This window comes from Chiloscyllium plagiosum, unplaced genomic scaffold, assembly GCF_037043375.1.
Source record: "Chiloscyllium plagiosum isolate Xiang-an unplaced genomic scaffold, Cpla_swu_hap1 HiC_scaffold_3, whole genome shotgun sequence".
NCBI lineage: Eukaryota > Metazoa > Chordata > Chondrichthyes > Orectolobiformes > Hemiscylliidae > Chiloscyllium > Chiloscyllium plagiosum.
This window is the reverse complement of record NW_028270141.1, coordinates 86,836,650-86,853,676: the sequence shown is the minus strand read 5'-3', so window position 1 is coordinate 86,853,676 and position 17,027 is coordinate 86,836,650. Positions and strand designations below refer to the sequence as shown.

At 39.3% G+C, this 17,027-nt stretch overlaps 1 protein-coding gene across 1 annotated transcript in view; it reads left to right on the top strand.

The window, feature by feature from the left end:
- The window catches only part of LOC122546367 (uncharacterized), a 218,016-nt gene extending 210,259 nt beyond the window's left edge, over window positions 1-7,757 (top strand). Inside the window, exon 25 of the mRNA XM_043685104.2 lies at window positions 6,625-7,757. Coding sequence (XP_043541039.2) covers window positions 6,625-6,731 — 107 coding nt within the window. The 3' untranslated portion in view covers window positions 6,732-7,757. The remainder of the gene's footprint in view (window positions 1-6,624) is intronic.
- The last annotated feature ends 9,270 nt before the right edge of the window (window positions 7,758-17,027 follow it).

Here is a 17,027-nt window from a genome sequence, read left to right as displayed (position 1 = left end):
TAGGGCAGCAATTCCACATGGACCTGAGGTTAGGCAACTCTTGTGGATTCAGTCAGCATATGCTATCCAAATGTTGTGGAGTGAAGTCTTATGATTAGCAGAAAGCTGGAATTAATCCTGAGGAACTTGTTATTTACTCTTCCATCATCAGTTAGCCTTCAATGTTTCCGAAATCTTGTGACTGCTAAATTGTCTTGAAATGGTTGAGTATCCTATAGGTCCGCATTTAGCAGGAAAGCGGTAGCACTTTGTAGGCTTATCTTGGCAGACCACGGAAAGATCAGGTAGAGTGGATATGCAAGCTTTCCATTATTCACCTCTAATGCCCATTCAATCATCACTGAATTCCATACCATAACTTACAAAGTGGTGTGAATATGGATTTGTGCAGGACAACCCTTACTACAATTCCTGAATATTGCTTGTAGCCTCAGTGATGTTCACATTAAAATCAAATGCTTTGGCTGCAAACATTAATGCCCTGAGATGTTGGAGAGAAGTAGGCCTTTCAGCCCAGCCAGCCATTCTATTATTCAATGAGATCATGACTGCACTGGTAATCCTGAATTCTACTTTGTTGACTTTTCCTCATAGCCCTTGATTCCCTTAATAATTAAAAATCTGTCTATCTCAGTCTGGAGTACATTTAATAACCCTTAACAAGGCTCTTCGGTCCTCTGTGGTAAGGAATTCCACAGATCTTTTATTCCTCTGAAAGAGGATATTCCTTCCAACTCTGACTGAGATGGGCAATCATGTATTCTGAGATCATGTCCTTTGGTCCAGACTCTCCCACAAGGGGAAACAACCTCTCCGCATTCACCTTCATCAAGTCCATTAGGAATCTTGTATGTTTCAATAAGATCACCACTGATTCTTCGAAATGCCAGTGAGTATACACCAAACGTACACCACCTTCATATGACAGTACCTCCATACCAAGTATTAGCTGAGAGAACCCTCTCTGGGCTGCCTCCAATCGCAGTATATCTTTCCTTCAATGAAGAGCCCAAAACTGTTCACAGTATTCCAGCTGTGGTCAGACTAGTGCTTTGTATATCTTTAGCAATTTCTCCCTCTGCTTGTATTCTATTCCCTCTGATATAAAGGCCAACATTCCATTTTCTTTTTCTATTATCTGCTGATTTGAATGCCATCTTTCTGTGATTCATGCATGAGGAGTTGCAAATCGGTCTGTGCTGCAGCCTTCTGTAATCTTTCTCCATTTATATATTATTTATATATTATTTAGCTGTTCTATTACAGTCATAGAGTCAGAGAGTCATAGAGATGTACAGCACGGAAACAGACCCTTGGGTCCAACTTGTCCATGCCGACCAGATATCCCAACCCAATCTAATCCCACCTGCCCATATCCCTCCAAACCCTTCCTATTCATATATCCATCCAGATGCCTTTTAAATGTTGCTGTTGTACCAGCCTCCACCACTTCCTCTGGCCGCTCATTCCATACACGCACCTCCTTCTGCGTGAAAAAGTTGCCCCTTAGGTCTCTTTTATATCTTGCCCCTCTCACCCTAAACCTATGCCCTCTCATTCTGGACTCCCCCACCCCTTTGTCTATTTATCCTATCCATGCCCCTCATGATTTTATAAACCTCTATAAGCTCACCCCTCAGCCTCCGACGCTCCAGGTTAAACAGCCCCAGCCTGTTCAGCCTTTCACTATCACTCCAATCCTCCAACCCTGGCAACATCCTTGTAAATTTTTTCTGAACCTATTCAGGTTTCACAGTATCTTTCTGAAAGGAGGGAGACTAGAATTACATGCAATATTCCAACTCCTGTACTCAATACTCTGACCACTAAAGGAAAGCATACCAAACGCGTCCTTCACTATCCCATCCACCTGCGACTCCACTTTCAAGGAGCTATGAACTTGCACTCCAAGCTCTCTTTATTCAGCAACACTCCCCAGAACCTCACCATCAAGTGTATAAGTCCTGCTAAGATTTGCTTTCCCAAAATGCAGCACCTCACATTTATCTAAATTATATTCCATCTGCCACTTCTCAGCCCATTGGCCTATCTGATCAAGATCCTGTTATAATCTGAGGTAACCCTCTTCGCTGTCCACTACACCTTCAATTTTGGTGTCATCTGCAAACTTACTAACTGTTCCACTTATGCTCACATTCAAATCCTTGTGGCATCAGGTCACAGGCCTCCAGTCCGAAAAACAACCCTCCAACACCACACTCTGTCTTGTATCTTTGAGCCAGTTCTGTATCCAAATGGCTAGTTCTCCCTGTATTCCATGAGATCTAACCTTGTTTACTAGTCTCCCATGGGGAACCTTGTTGAATGCCTTACTGAAGTCCATATAGATCACGTCTACCGCTCTGCCCTCATCAATCCTCTTTGTTACTTTTTCAAAAAACTCAATCAAGTTTGTGAGAGATGATTTCCCACACACAAAGCCATGTTGACTATCCCTAATCAGTTCTTGCTTTTCCACATACATGTACATCCTGTCCCTCAGAATTCTCTCCAACAACTTGCCCATCACTGACATCAGACTCACCGGTCTATTGTTCCCTGGCTTGTCCTTATCACCTTCATAAACAGTGGCACCACTTTAGCCAACCTCCAGTCTTCCGGCACCTCACCTGTGACTATCGATGATACAAATATTTCAGTAAGAGGCCAGGCAATCACTTCCCTAGCTTCCCACAGAGTTCAGGGGTACACCTGATCAGGTCCTGGGGATTTATTCACTTTTATGCGTTTCAAGACATCCAGCACTTCCACCTCAGTTATATGAGCATTCTCAAGATGTCACCATCTATTTTCCGACATTCTATGTCTTCCATGTTCTTTTCCACCATAAATACTGATGCAAAATTCTCGTTTAGTATCTACCCCATCTCCTGCGGCTCCACACAAAGGCTGCCTTGCTGATCTTTGAGGGGCCCTATTCTCTCCCTCATTACCCTTTTGTCCTTAATGTATTTATAAAAACCCTTTGGATTCTTCTTAACTCTATTTGCCAAAGCTATCTCATGTCCCTTTTTTGCCCTGATGATTTCTGGGATGGCGGGATTACCTTACACTGAAAGACTGGAGCGACTGGGCTTGTATACCCTTGAGTTTAGAAGACTGAGAGGGGATCTGATTGAGACATAAGATTATGAAAGGATTGGACACTCTGGAGGCAGGAAACATGTTTCTGCTGATGGGTGAGTGCTGAACCAGAGGACACAACTTAAAAATACAGGGCAGACCATTTAGGACAGATGAGGAGAAACTTCTTCACCCAGAGAGTGGTGGCTGTGTGGAATGCTCTGCCCCAGAGGGCAGTGGAGGCCCAGTCTCTGGATTCATTTAAGAAAGAGTTGGATAGAGCTCTCAAAGATAGTGGAATCAAGGGTTATGGAGATAAGGCAGGAAGAGGATACTGATTAGGAATGATCAGCCATGATTATATTGAATGGCGGTGCAGGCTCGAAGGGCAGAATGGCCTACTCCTGCACCTATTGTCTATTGTCTATTATCTCTGTTTTAAAACTAATAGAATTATGGTTGCTGGCGCTAAAGTGCTCCCCCACTGACACCTCAGTCACCTGTCCTGCCTTATTTCCCAAAGGTAAGTCAAGTTTTGCACCTTCTCTAGTCGGTACATCCACATACTGAATCAGAAAATTTTCTTGTACACACTTAACAAATTCCATTCCATCTAAACCCTTAACACTATAGCAGTCCCAGTCGATGTTTGGAAAGTTAAAATCCCCTACCATGACCACCCTATTATTCTTATAGATAATTGAGACCCCCTTACAAATTTGTTTCTTAATTTCCCGCTCACTATTAGGGGGTCTATAATACAATCCCAATAAGGTGATCATCCCTTTCTGATTTCTCAGTTCTACCCAAATAATTTCCCTGGATGTATTTCCAGGAATATCCTCCCTCAGTACAGCTGTAATGCTATCCCTTATCAAAAACACATCTGCCCCTCCTCTCTTGCCTCCCTTTCTATCCTTCCTGTAGCATTTGTATCCCGGAACATTAAGCTGCCAGTCCTGTCTGTCCCTGAGCCACGTTTCTATAATTGCTATGATATCCCAGCCCCATGTTTCTGACCATGCTCTGAGTTCATCTGCCTTCCCTGTTAGGCCTCTTGCATTGAAATAAATGCAGTTTAATTTATCAGTCCTACCTTGTTCTCTGCTTTGTTCCTGCCTGCCCTGACTGTTTGACTCGCTTTTGTTCTCAACTGTACCAGTCTCAGATTGATCACCTTCCGCACTATCTCCCAGGTCCCGTTCCCCTCCCACCTTACAAGTTTAAATCCTTGCAAGCAGCTCTAGCAAATCTCCCTGCCAGTATATTAGTCCCCTTGGTTCCTTGTGACCAAGTACATAGCATCACATTTTTTCATATTATATTCTAATTGCCCCCTATTTTTGCCTATTCGCTGAACATGTCTAAGTCCCTTTTTGAGTTATCTTCACCACTGTTTTTGGGACATTCACAAACTTGGCTGCAATACATTTACTTTCCTCATCCAAGTCATTAATGCACATTGCAAATAATTTTGGCCACAGCACTGATCCCTAAATCATTTCTCGTTACAGGTTGTGATCCTGAAAATACACCCTTTTTCCCAACTCTCTAGTTTCTGTGAGTTAGCCAATTCCCTATCCATGCTAATACAATACCTCCAATATCAATTCTTATTTTATTAAGTGGCCTAAGTGGTACCTTATCAAATGCTTTCTGAAAATCCAGTATATTACACCCACTGCTTCCTATCCTGCTTGTTGACTCCTCAAAGACTTGTAGTAAACTTATCATGCATAATTTACCCTTACTGAAGCACCTGTTGACTCTGCTTGATCATGTCATGTATTGTTAACTTCTCTGTTAATTCATCCATTATAATAGACTCAAATACCTTCCCCATAACTGACCTATAGTTCCCTGCTTTTGACTTCACTTTTTAAAAAGGGACTTCAATGATTTCTGTCCCTGGCTGTTTTAAATCTTCAGGGACTTTTCCAGAGTCTGACAATTCTCTGAAAAGTTAGCAATTTGGGAGGATAAGGTGAGAGGATAAGGTGGGTGAAAGCCACTGACTGGACTGGGTAATACTGAATCCCAAAGTCCCTCCATACCAAGGATCAACTTAATGAACCCTCTCTGGGTTGCCTCCAACAGTTGTAGTCCGTGAACCTTGGTGAGAGATATGAGCAGTGGCAGAGTTAGAATGAGTATGAGGAAGCACAGAGAAGATAATGATACTTACCCTTGCAGAGTGCAAAAGATCACTTTCTTCCTGGGCATTTCTTTTAAACTGGGATATTGCGCTGACTCAAGGCACTAATTTTAGTCCAGGCTGGCTGAGTCTGGTGTGTGTCCTCTTTGTGGCTCAACAAGAAAAAGGGATGGCACTCCTCTCCAGCCCCTGTCCACCAGCACCTCAATGTATCTATCTGCAAAGAAGGAGCTACCTTCCCTTTCTGGGCCATTTGTTTGGGGATAATGCTGGAACAATGTAGAATAAGGGACACTTCTTGGCTTCCCTCCTCTGAAGTAGTGCATAACTGGGGGTCAGATATGATATGAGTGGTGTGAACATCACAAAGCCCCAGCCACTGGCAGGCGCTTCTGCATCTCCTGCCCCATGATGCCAAGAGATGTGCGCCAGAGGGGCCAGTTGCACAATTAACGAGCTGAAGAGCCACAGGCTGCATCAACAATGCCACCATGGACTATGGTAATCTGGCAGCCATGAATCTCATTGAAATATACACATTGCCAAGAAAAAGGAAAGTTCAGTCTATTGTGATTATTTTATGGCCACACTTTGCATTTGTAATTTCTGAACCAAAGATGGTTCAATGCTTACGTGTTTAAAAAAATTGTTTCGGGATGGAGCTCATTCCATGTTTTTCCCATAGATGGCTCAGACTGTCTGATGTTCCAGTAATGGTGTTGTCAATGGGCTCCATCCAGGTCACGTTACTGTGGAGCTAAGAACTTCTGTTTTCTTAAGTCGAAGCAAAATACCACAGATGCTGGAAATCCGAAATAATAAAAGAGAATACTAGAGAAAGGCAGCATCTGTGGAGAGAGTGAAATACATTCAACGTTTCAAGTCCAAAAACTCTTTAGAACTTCTGTTGTCTGCTGGCAATGATTGGTTTTTACATGTGCTCAATTTTCACCTCCAGTTAATTGTGTTGCTTCATTTGGAGAATTCCATTTGCTGTAGTTTTCTGGAGGCTCATCAGAATTTACTATTGTCATATTGCTGGCTCCAGATAATCTAGGGGACCAATGGTGATTTCCTCGTGCTAATTCTGCTAAACAATGGAGGTTATTGAAATCATACACAAACCCAATCTTTTTCCCAAGTGTAAATATTTGAACTGGCAAAAATGAGGAGTCAGATTAGGTTGACCATCTAGCCCTGGGCAAATCCTGATGGAAATTGCTGTCCCTATTTCAGCAGCATTCTTGCACTTTGCCAGGAGATTCAATATCAATGCATTGGGTCATCAGGTTGGGTATGGGTTATTCAAAGTTTACAATTTCAGTTCACAATGCACTTTGTTTATGGAATCACTTAAAAATTAAGAAATGTTTATTGTCTTACAGAAGCAACATCTGCTTTTAAAGATGTTTGTGTGGTGGGCTTAACTCAAGATAAAAGGTATTCCAAACATTCAATATTTAATTCGCCAGTGGCAAGTAATGAAAAGTGAGAAAAGAGTACATAACAGTTGAAAATATAACCTTTACATAAAATGGAATAAACTTTATTTTGACATAGTTCTCTTTACCTACAATCAAGAACTATCAATTCCTTTTCTGAGCAGTTTTTATTTGTATCTGATATTGGATTACTTTGATATGATTCTGTGAAATAATTGAATGAGCTATTACTGTACTGAGTAATCAATTAAAACAACAAAATTAATGTTTGATGTGGAAGTATATTGTAATACCTTTCAAAATATTTTAGACTATAAGTCTTAAAACAACAGATTGTGCATCCAGACTTCCAGCATTAGTTTGGATTTTTAGAATGATTAAGAAGTTTCATGATTTTATAATTTAATACATATTTGTTTTTAATATTATTATGACATAGAAGTGTGCATTCTGTGCTACAATATCGTTCCTAATTATGATTCCCAACACAGCAAGTTTCCAATCCAATTAAAGCAAGTGATCTGGGATTGCCTTTCCTTTTAGTTGGGATTAGTTCTCACTACAAATAAATGTGAGATGGAAGAAACTAAAGACCATTTTATTTGAAAAATATATGGACATATTGCTTTAGCATTGAACATTGTGAAATTAACCTTGACTAACAAGGAGTAACAATAATTAATAACTGGTAGGTGATGATATAGTGGTAATGTTATTGCATTAGTGAGCCAGAAGGTCAGGCTAATATTCTGGGGTTTGTGTTCAAACCACAGTGATATTTAAATACAATTAATGAATTATTAAAATCAATTTTTTGAAAAACTACATTGATTATTACAAAATCCCACATGGTTTACATTAGAGAAGGATATCTACTGTCACAAGACTCACCACAGACTCTTAGCTGCTCTCTGAATTAGCAATTCAGGTAGGCAATGATTACTGGTTTTATTAGTGATGGTGCCAGTAAAGAACTAAAAAAAGAATAAACTGTTCGTACTGGCAGTCTGAAATAAAATTAGATGATGGATATAAACAGCAGATGGATCAGCACTTTTTTGCTTTGAGAGTAGAATTGGCATGCAATCTGGCTCCTATGGCAAGTTCACAGTTTTAGCAACTTGATATGGTTGGAGTCAAGTTTGAGACTTCCTACATGGAAGAGAGCAATTTCGAGGTCCAAATACACAGGTTTGTATGGTGGAAAGAATATTGGAAATTTTCATCCATGGAATGTACAGATGTATGTTGTAATCAAAGCTAAGCTATTTTGCTTTAAATAAATGATTTCTTAATGCATTTGGTACAATAATACATTTTAAAATGATTGGTTATTTCTCCCAAACCACTTAGATATGGCATACAACAGGAATAAAGATCATGTGTATTTAGTCACTTTTATTAGATCTGGCACATAGTCATAATTAACAGGGAATTACCTCAATGCCTTTTTCATAGATGTTGTTTGGAATTAAGAATCTTATTAAACTTGTGAATTATAACATCATTAATTCTGGTTTTAATGATTGACTGTGCCCTTTTAGTTTGAGATTTCCTGGTTTCTGAAATTTGTCAGTAAAATAAATGGATTTTCATTTTATTTTAAGATCATGTCATACACATTGCAACAAGTTGGATGAATATCAATGCCATTTCATAGTATTTCAAGTATCTATACAGATCCAGGAGGTGAGGGCTGGGGTGCGTGGTGAAACTTGCTTCATACTTAACTGCAAACTTCCTTTTCTACACAGACATTGTTCCATAAGAAATTTTTTTGTTCATAGAAATATAGTGTAGTATTTAAAGCCCTGTCACCAAAAACATTCTATAATGTCTTCCATTGGCCAGTGCTCAGAAATTGCCACTGCTAAAGAGATTGAGAACTGAGGCAGAAGAATCATCTGTGGTAAATATTTATTAAAAAAAAAAATCCCACAACCCCTCTATTGTTGACTAACACAGTACAGTATATGGCATGAAGATGAACCCCTCTGTTAGTTAAACTAAACACCCAGAAAAGCTCACCTCAAAATCTGATAAAACGAGCAAGAACTCATTTAAAGAAAAATAACATGAATTTATTTTTTACCTCTAAAAGTGAACATCAAACAACTACTAATAATTCTAAGACCCCCTTTCTCTTAACTGCTTATTATCTGCTTCCAACTATATAACAATATACTGTTCCGATAAGATATTTATTAAAATTACATCAGCTTAATTTCAAAACCACACCGTTGCTGTTGTCTTCTGTGATTTTCTTCCTCTGTCAGAGCATCTCCCTGGGGTTGTCATCTTTCTTTCTATTGAGAGTACATTTCATATGAAAAGGTATCTTTGATAGAAAGCATTTCCTAATTTCTTGGAGAACAAGATGTTAGTTCGCCTTGCATTTGTCTTGATGGCAGTTGCTCTCTGACCAATTTTCAAAATGCCCACATTTTATATTCCCCAACATCAGATCGTCTCATTGAACCAAACGCGACTGGGTTTTAGTAGTCTGGGGCATAATTTAAACTGATTAAATTTGAATTGTTGTCAATCAAAATAGCAACCAAAACTCAGGTATCCATTTCACAGCCAAATGTTACACATTTTCAATTTTCCAGTACACTCTGGGACTGCTATCTAGTTCTATACACAGGTAAACTCTCAGTTCAGAACTGCATTCACTCTTGCAAAGGTACAGTACACAACTTCAACTTCATAACAAGTCAGTAATTGTTATTGTATGATCAATTCCTTGTTGGTTCACATAACTTTGCAGCAAGTGCAGATGTTTTGACAGAACATTCAACCCTAATATTTTTCAATATTAATATTTCAGCATTTTAGATTACTGAAAATTAAGTTGCCTTTGAACTCCATTTGATTCACTTCATCATTTGTAATTAATTGCTCAAATTGCTAAAATATTATCTTTTAAAAACATCAGGAACATTCTCAAACACAACAAAACGATGTATTACTTAGCGCATACCTCATTGGGTCTGAGATAACTTTTATCGTTTAGTCTAATTATAACCTCTGCAAGTGAATTCAAGGACACATGTCGCAATTAATTGGATGTTAGAATATCTGACAATTCGGAAGTACTAGTGATGGCCTTGTTAACTGACTAAACATTAATTAATATGCATCTCTTTCGTGGTATTCTCAAGATAAGATCAGATAATGAAGAACTTTAAAATTATTTGGTTCCTTTTTTTCCAAAATGCCAACCTTACCATTGCTCAATTAAATCATCAAATTCCTTTTCTAAACAAATCCAGTGTCCAGGTTTTAAATCTCACTTTCTGGCAACTTAACCCAGATATATAAAAGAGGTGTTTTTTAGCATCTGTCCTAAATTTGGCCTTTGTATCCCTAAATCTTTGTTCTCTTGTCTGATTCCTTAAAGGGTTGTTTCATATTACCTTTCCCAGTTTTATTAAGTATCAGAGATTACTTTGTATAGGTACCTATAAAATTTGTTGCGAAAAATTGAAATGCCTTGGTTTTTCAAGTTTCATTTATGTTCTTACTGACATTGGAGACTAGATGCTTGGCACTGCCTAAGAGGCCAATACCTACTAAAGATAGTTAGAAATGGAACACAATGAAGGACAGAACACAGCAAAAAAATCACTCAAAATATGAAAGTTACTATTTCACATTAATGTAGCAATCATCTCAGGACATTTCACAAAGGCATAATCAGAAAAGCTGGATGAGCCAAGAAAGGAGCTATAATGAGGGATGCCAGAAGCACGATGGACTGCAGAGTAGAATCATGGCAGAGAAGGCATTCAAGGGGGAATTCAGATTATTAAGTCTAGGGGTTGAAACAAAGCAGCCAATAGTGAGTGAAAAAAGACTAGAGAATTTCAAATTGTGGAGTTTAGATGTATAAAGGCATAGTCAATGTCTGAATGTGTGTGTACTCTTATCAATAGGGCTAGAGTAGGTTTCAATCCTTAAATACATGTCTCAATAATAAATATTGCTACATTAATAGTAAATGCACTTTTATACAACTCTGGAAGCTACCTATTGTCAGCAAAAAGTTTGAGAGATAAATTGAACGAGTTATAATTAACATCAATTATTATTTTTAGGCATTGATGTAATTTTGGCAGCTTTGAGGGGTGCAAGATCTTTTTTTCTCAATAACCGTTCTGTAGTTAGAGTACTCTTTTTTGATTGAAAACAGGAACTATGACCATGACTGCTACTGTTAGGCTGTTATGACACTGAAGTGCACATGCAATGAAGAAATATATTTTGGCTGCTTTCGAACCAGATCAAATCTTCTGAATGCAATCATCTATCCAAACTACTTAAATTCTCAGACTGACATGATGATGAGAACATGATTTGATAGTTCAGCAACTGCCTATTATTTTAAAGTTTGTAATACACTGCAAGATATTCCGTCTCTTTCTCTAAAATCTGTGCAAAATTAATACATTGCTAACAAGCCTGTGTTAATTATGGTAAGAATGTAAAGGAAATATATTCAGCTGAATAATTTAATTAGGTATAGCTTTATTCCCAGAAAGCAAAATAAGAGTTTCCAGTCACAGATCTTGGGAACAAAATGCTGAGATGGTCCAAAAACAAACTTTACTTCAATATCCTTTTTGCAAAATAAAAACACATTAAGATCATACAAATAGACAGTCAGGAATGGTCACCACTTATCTGGAATCAGTGGAGAACAAACCTCAGGGTGGCCAGCACTGGGGCTACAAGCAGCACAACAGATTTGAAGTCCATGACTAGGTTAAGTGCAGGAGTTCTCACAGGAATGAGTGGAGGGGAGGTCTGTGGGATTTGGGTCTTGATAGAGAGGCTGGTGTGGTAGTAAACACCCAAAGGAGGTACATCTTGGGGAGGGGAAGAGTGGTGTGATATCAATATAATAAGGTGGCTCTTGAGGGAACTTTCCAATTGGAGACAATTTGCCAGGTCTCCCATACCTCCAAATTCCTCTTCAGAAATTGCACCTCAAGTGGTCAATAATTTGGGCAATTACAGGTCAAAGACTGTCAAGGGTTGTCATGTATATTCAAGGTTGAGATAGACAGATTTCTAATCATTAAGGGAATCAAGGGTTATAAACGTGGACAGGAAAATGGGATTGACAATTCAGAACAGTCATGACCTTACTGAATGGCAGAGTAGGTACTTAATGGGCCAAATGGCCTATTTCTGCTCCTACAATTTGTGGTCTTCGAGGTGGGCTGTCCTGGGCCTCACCATCCTATATAAAATTGCAGCTAGAGTGGGGTCAGGTAGGAGAGTATTGAGAAGACCTTCCAGACCTGCCTCTAGAAATTCAGATTTCAAATTGTTATTATAAACCGGAGAAATGCAAGACACTGATTTCACCACAATGGAGGTACCCACTCTCCTGCTAGAGAAATCTGCAGGATCATCATTTTTATGCTCAAAAGAAATAAAACATTAAATTTTGCAACTTGGACTGTTAGAAAACAAGAATAATCTCAAGCTACAGTCCAGAATAACAACTATTATATGTTATTCAATTTGACATTGTTAACCTCAGTGAGGCCAACATTCTTCAGTAAGAACAGCTTTTTAAAAAAAAAATCAAGCAAGGATACACCTTCTATGGGAAAAGAAAGGCTGACAGTCAGTCAATCTTGTGACTACAAGTTTGGTTTAGCCACCCAGAATAGGACCTTAGATGCACTGTCAGAATCTCAATTGTTACAGTGCAGGAGACTGTTTGACCCATTGCACCTACACCTGCCCTATGAATAAGATGTGTCTTTTCAACATAACCCAGAATATTGTTTCTATTGACATTATCTACTGTCTTCCCAAATACCTCAAGGGAACCTGCATCCACAACACTTAAAATGGTTTTCTCACTTCACGTTTTCTTCTTTTACAAATAAACTTGCGCACGCCTTCTTGTTCTTGATCCTTTTCAGAGAGGATACATTTTCTTCCTATAAAAGTCCAATCAGCCTTATTATTTTGAAACCTATCAAATCTCCTCTTAGCCTTCTTTCCTGACCCAATTTCTTCAATATATTCCACTACAAATCTTTTCCAAAATCACAATCACCTATGGGCACATTACACTTAAACTAGCCTGAAGATGGGAAACCAACATCTAACTGAGTGCCACCCACCAACTGTGCGTCCTATATGAATGCCTCAGGAAACAGGAATTACCATGTGTCAAATACAAACCACCTCTCAACACCCCACAAGCCAGAACAGCAGAACAGAACGGCCACAGAATCTTTTGAGAAATGATAAGTGATGCCCACAACCAACTCCACAAATATGAATGGGAAACTTCACGCGAAAAACTCTACACCAACACAACTGATCAGGAATGGACAAGTACACTAGAATGAGCCATCAACACTAAACAGCAGACCAAGACAAAGAAAAGACTAGCCCTACAAGAAAAACTGGACAAGCTCATATGCAGCAATAACATAAGACAATTCAGAAGCTTGGATAAAGGACCGACCGACAAGGAAAACGCCGTCCTAGTACAAGGATAAACTTCAACCATAGGGACTCGGACAAAAAGGGGTTTCCTAGCAGCACTGGAATCAACTGTGAAAGTAAACAGACTTATTGAAGAAATCCAGCAGGCCATTCAGAACTAGCACTAACACTAAGCGAAAAGGAAGGAAGGAAACACCCTCAACACACAGGATTACAAAATTTCTGCCTTTTCTATCAACAGACAAAGGGTGCATGACTGCCATTCTGAACAAAACACAACACAGTACATTGAAAAGTAAAACACACGACTCAGATACCGACATCTACCAACTGGTGGCGATGGATCCAACTCCACAGCTAGAATACAGTATCACAGCAGCACTGAAGAAACTCCACAAGACAGACCTCCAAAGAATGAAACCCAAATGATCCAACACCCCATTTCTATGGATTACAAACCAGAGCCCCCACCCCTCAGACCCATGGTCTCACTTCCTGGCACACTGACATACAGGAGAAAGTGAGGACAGCAGATGCTGGAGATCAGAGCTGAAAAATGTGTTGCTGGAAAAGCGCAGCAGGTCAGGCAGCATCCAAGGAACAGGAGAATCGATGTTTCGGGCATAAGCCCTTCTTCAGGACATACAGACCAGCAAAGGAACTTCAACGCAAACTGAAATACCTAGTAGAAGACTCATTCCAGTCCACCTAGGAATTCCTGAACAAAGACACCAAGGTAAAGGACGAGGCCATGGTTTCCTGTGACATGATGGCCCTATTCACATCAATAAAGACTACCCTGGCCGAAGAAACATTAGCATCACTACTAAATGAACGAAGGACAGAACACCAGACTGCACCAACTCCATCAGCCAGGACAGCATCCTCAAGCTAATAGATCTGTACCTCACGACCTACAAACAATTCAATGGGACACCCATGGGATCATCAATGTCAGGATTCTTGGCAGAAGTAGTTATGCAGAGGTTGGAACGAACACCCCTCCCCATGATCCAGCCCAAGCTTTGGGTCCACTATGTGGTTGACACCTTTGTCATCACGAAATGGAACAAATTAGAAAAAACCCACAAACACAAATTATGTCCTTACTAGTATAAACTTCGTCAAAGAAGAGAACAACAGACTCCCCTTCTTAAATGTCATAGTAGAACAAAAAAGCCAAATGAATACTGCAGACCAGTGACACACACAGACCAGATACTCAACTACAGTAGCAATCATCCCAACACCCATAAACAGAGCTGCATCAGGACATTATTTAAAATGGGCCACAAAACACTGCAGCAGCCAGGAACTACAAGATGCCAAAGAAAAACACCTATACAAATGTATTCAAGAACAGGTACCCAATAAGCAGTCCACCAATTCTTAAACAACAAACCTATACAAGAAAGCACAACACACCCAAAGATTCTAGCCACACTATCATACATTAAAGACATCTAAGATGACAATCAGACTACTCCAGCGCCTTGGCATCATGGTAACCCACAAATCTACCAACACACAAACAGCTCTTGATGAATCTAAAAGGACCCTGTACCAACAACCAGCAGAATATATAAAACACCCTGCAAGGACTGCAACAAACATTACATTGGACAGACTGGCAGGAAACTAGCCACCAAAAGACATGACCAACTATCACTAATATCCTTACACACAGACAATGAGGGACACCAGTTCAACTGGGACAATCCAAAATAAGACACACACGGGTATTCCTAGAGGCCTGGCATTCAAACCAGAACTCCATTAACACACATCGATTTGGAACCCATTAACAAACCCCTCAGAAAAAGAAGCGGAAGTGATATTGCCCACCACAACAGACTAAGACAGACAAATAGAAAGTGCGACAGAACACCAGCGCTTCAACAGAGTCTAACTGAAGAGGTTACCTCGCATGTTGATGAAGTCGAAGAACAAATGTTCCAGTGAGCAAACTTGTAATCTCTCCAACATATTCTCATAATGTAAGTTCCTCATTCCTGGAACCATTCTCATAAACCTATTCTGCACACTGTCCAATGCATTCACATCATTCCTGAAATACAGCACCCAGAACTCCTCAAAGGTATAAATGACATCTTGTTAAAGCTCAGTCTTTTTCAATATGGCACTCTAGTCAATGCTTATATCCTGACCCTCAATACCTATGACAACTCCGAACTCCATTTGACCCATTACGTACCTACATTGCCATTCAGTAAGATCATAACTTAAGAGGTCCTCAACACGATCTGAAAAGATCTTTCTTTAATGCTAGGATTGGCAGAGTCTGATATCTGAAGCAGAATCATTAGGAAAAATGTGGTGGAAAAAGCCAATGCAACTAGTGTTCACCTGCTGACCAAGTGTGCTCAGCAGAGCCTCGTTATAACGAACACTATCATCCAGAGGGTCAAATACAGAACTATGTGGTGACGTCCTCGGTTAAACACTCCTGAATTATGTCATCGATGCCTGTTGGATAGATCAAATTGCTCAGTGTTTACATCCATTTGGTAATAATATCTCAACCCTAAACTAGGCTGACTGAAGAAAGAAATCTCAAGTGTTGTTCACAATGTTAAAAATCAAACTCTGCTTGAGAATAGTGGAATCAAATCAAATCAACTGTAGTAGATTCCCACGTACAAACCAATGTGGTCAAGCACTGTAGACACCAGGATTGAGGAGATAAACGTCCTGCTGAAATATGAACTCCTACAACACAAATGATACTCATCATTATCTGGCAGAGCAACCAAGGGTCACAGATCAAGGTAGCAACATTCCAAAGCTTTATGGTTAACGTTCACAGAACAATTAAGAGGATAAAAGTCATGTGAGGGTAAGAGAAAACCCAGGCGATCTAACAATTCTAACCATTGTTGCATGCAAAGCTTTTTTTCAAATCACCAGGGCATTTATAGACCAACTTCAAGTGATTAAAATTCCTTCACCCAAAGGATGGTGTTTCTCTCCTGTGGATGAGAAAACCAACTGTCAACAGTTTTCAACCCCCTAAATTGAGTCCAGTGGCAGTTGATATGTTCTAGATTATACCACAATGCCCTGTGATAAAAACAAAGTCACAACCCTAATGTTATTCCAACTGAAGTCTTCAAAGCTAATGGGCTTTTTCACACATTAAGACTCCATGCACACCTCCTATGGATTCAAGAAAAAAAAAACCCATCCATTTCCATTGACTTTAGGAATTTGATATTTGGAACTGTCTTCAAGAAGGGAGATAAATCATGCTGTGAAAATTAAGTGATAATGTCTTATCCTTGGTAGGAAAAATCCTGAAACACAATCTCCTGGTTTACCTTCTTCCCGTGACTATGGAAATTATCCAGATACAATGTCTATTTAAATCTCGCGGAGGAACCTTTGACATGTTGTTTGTTCCTGAATTTGTCTGTCAAATTGCAAGAACGACACTGAGCATTTTACATTGTATTCATCTTCCTAAACAAAGCATTTGACTCAGTAAATCAAAGTAGGCAGGCATCTGTTCCATGATATCAAGTGCTACCAAGATATTATAAGACCGAAAAAGAGTAGTGCATCACAGTCACAGATGAAGATATTTGTGGAATTGATTAGAATTGTTTCAATGTTATGGTGGAGATAAAAAGCCAATTAGAAGCTCAAGCATTGAAAATAAATTACAATAACCTTTTGGTACTCAAAATACAGAACACCTTTATTCCCAGTAGAAGTAGGAGCTCCCCATTATTTATGCAACCACAACCAATTCATGAAAAATGGAAGCCTGTTACATCAACATTTGAGGACGCAAATAGTGGAGTAAAGTCAAAAATACACAATTAAAAATCAGAAAAAACAATATG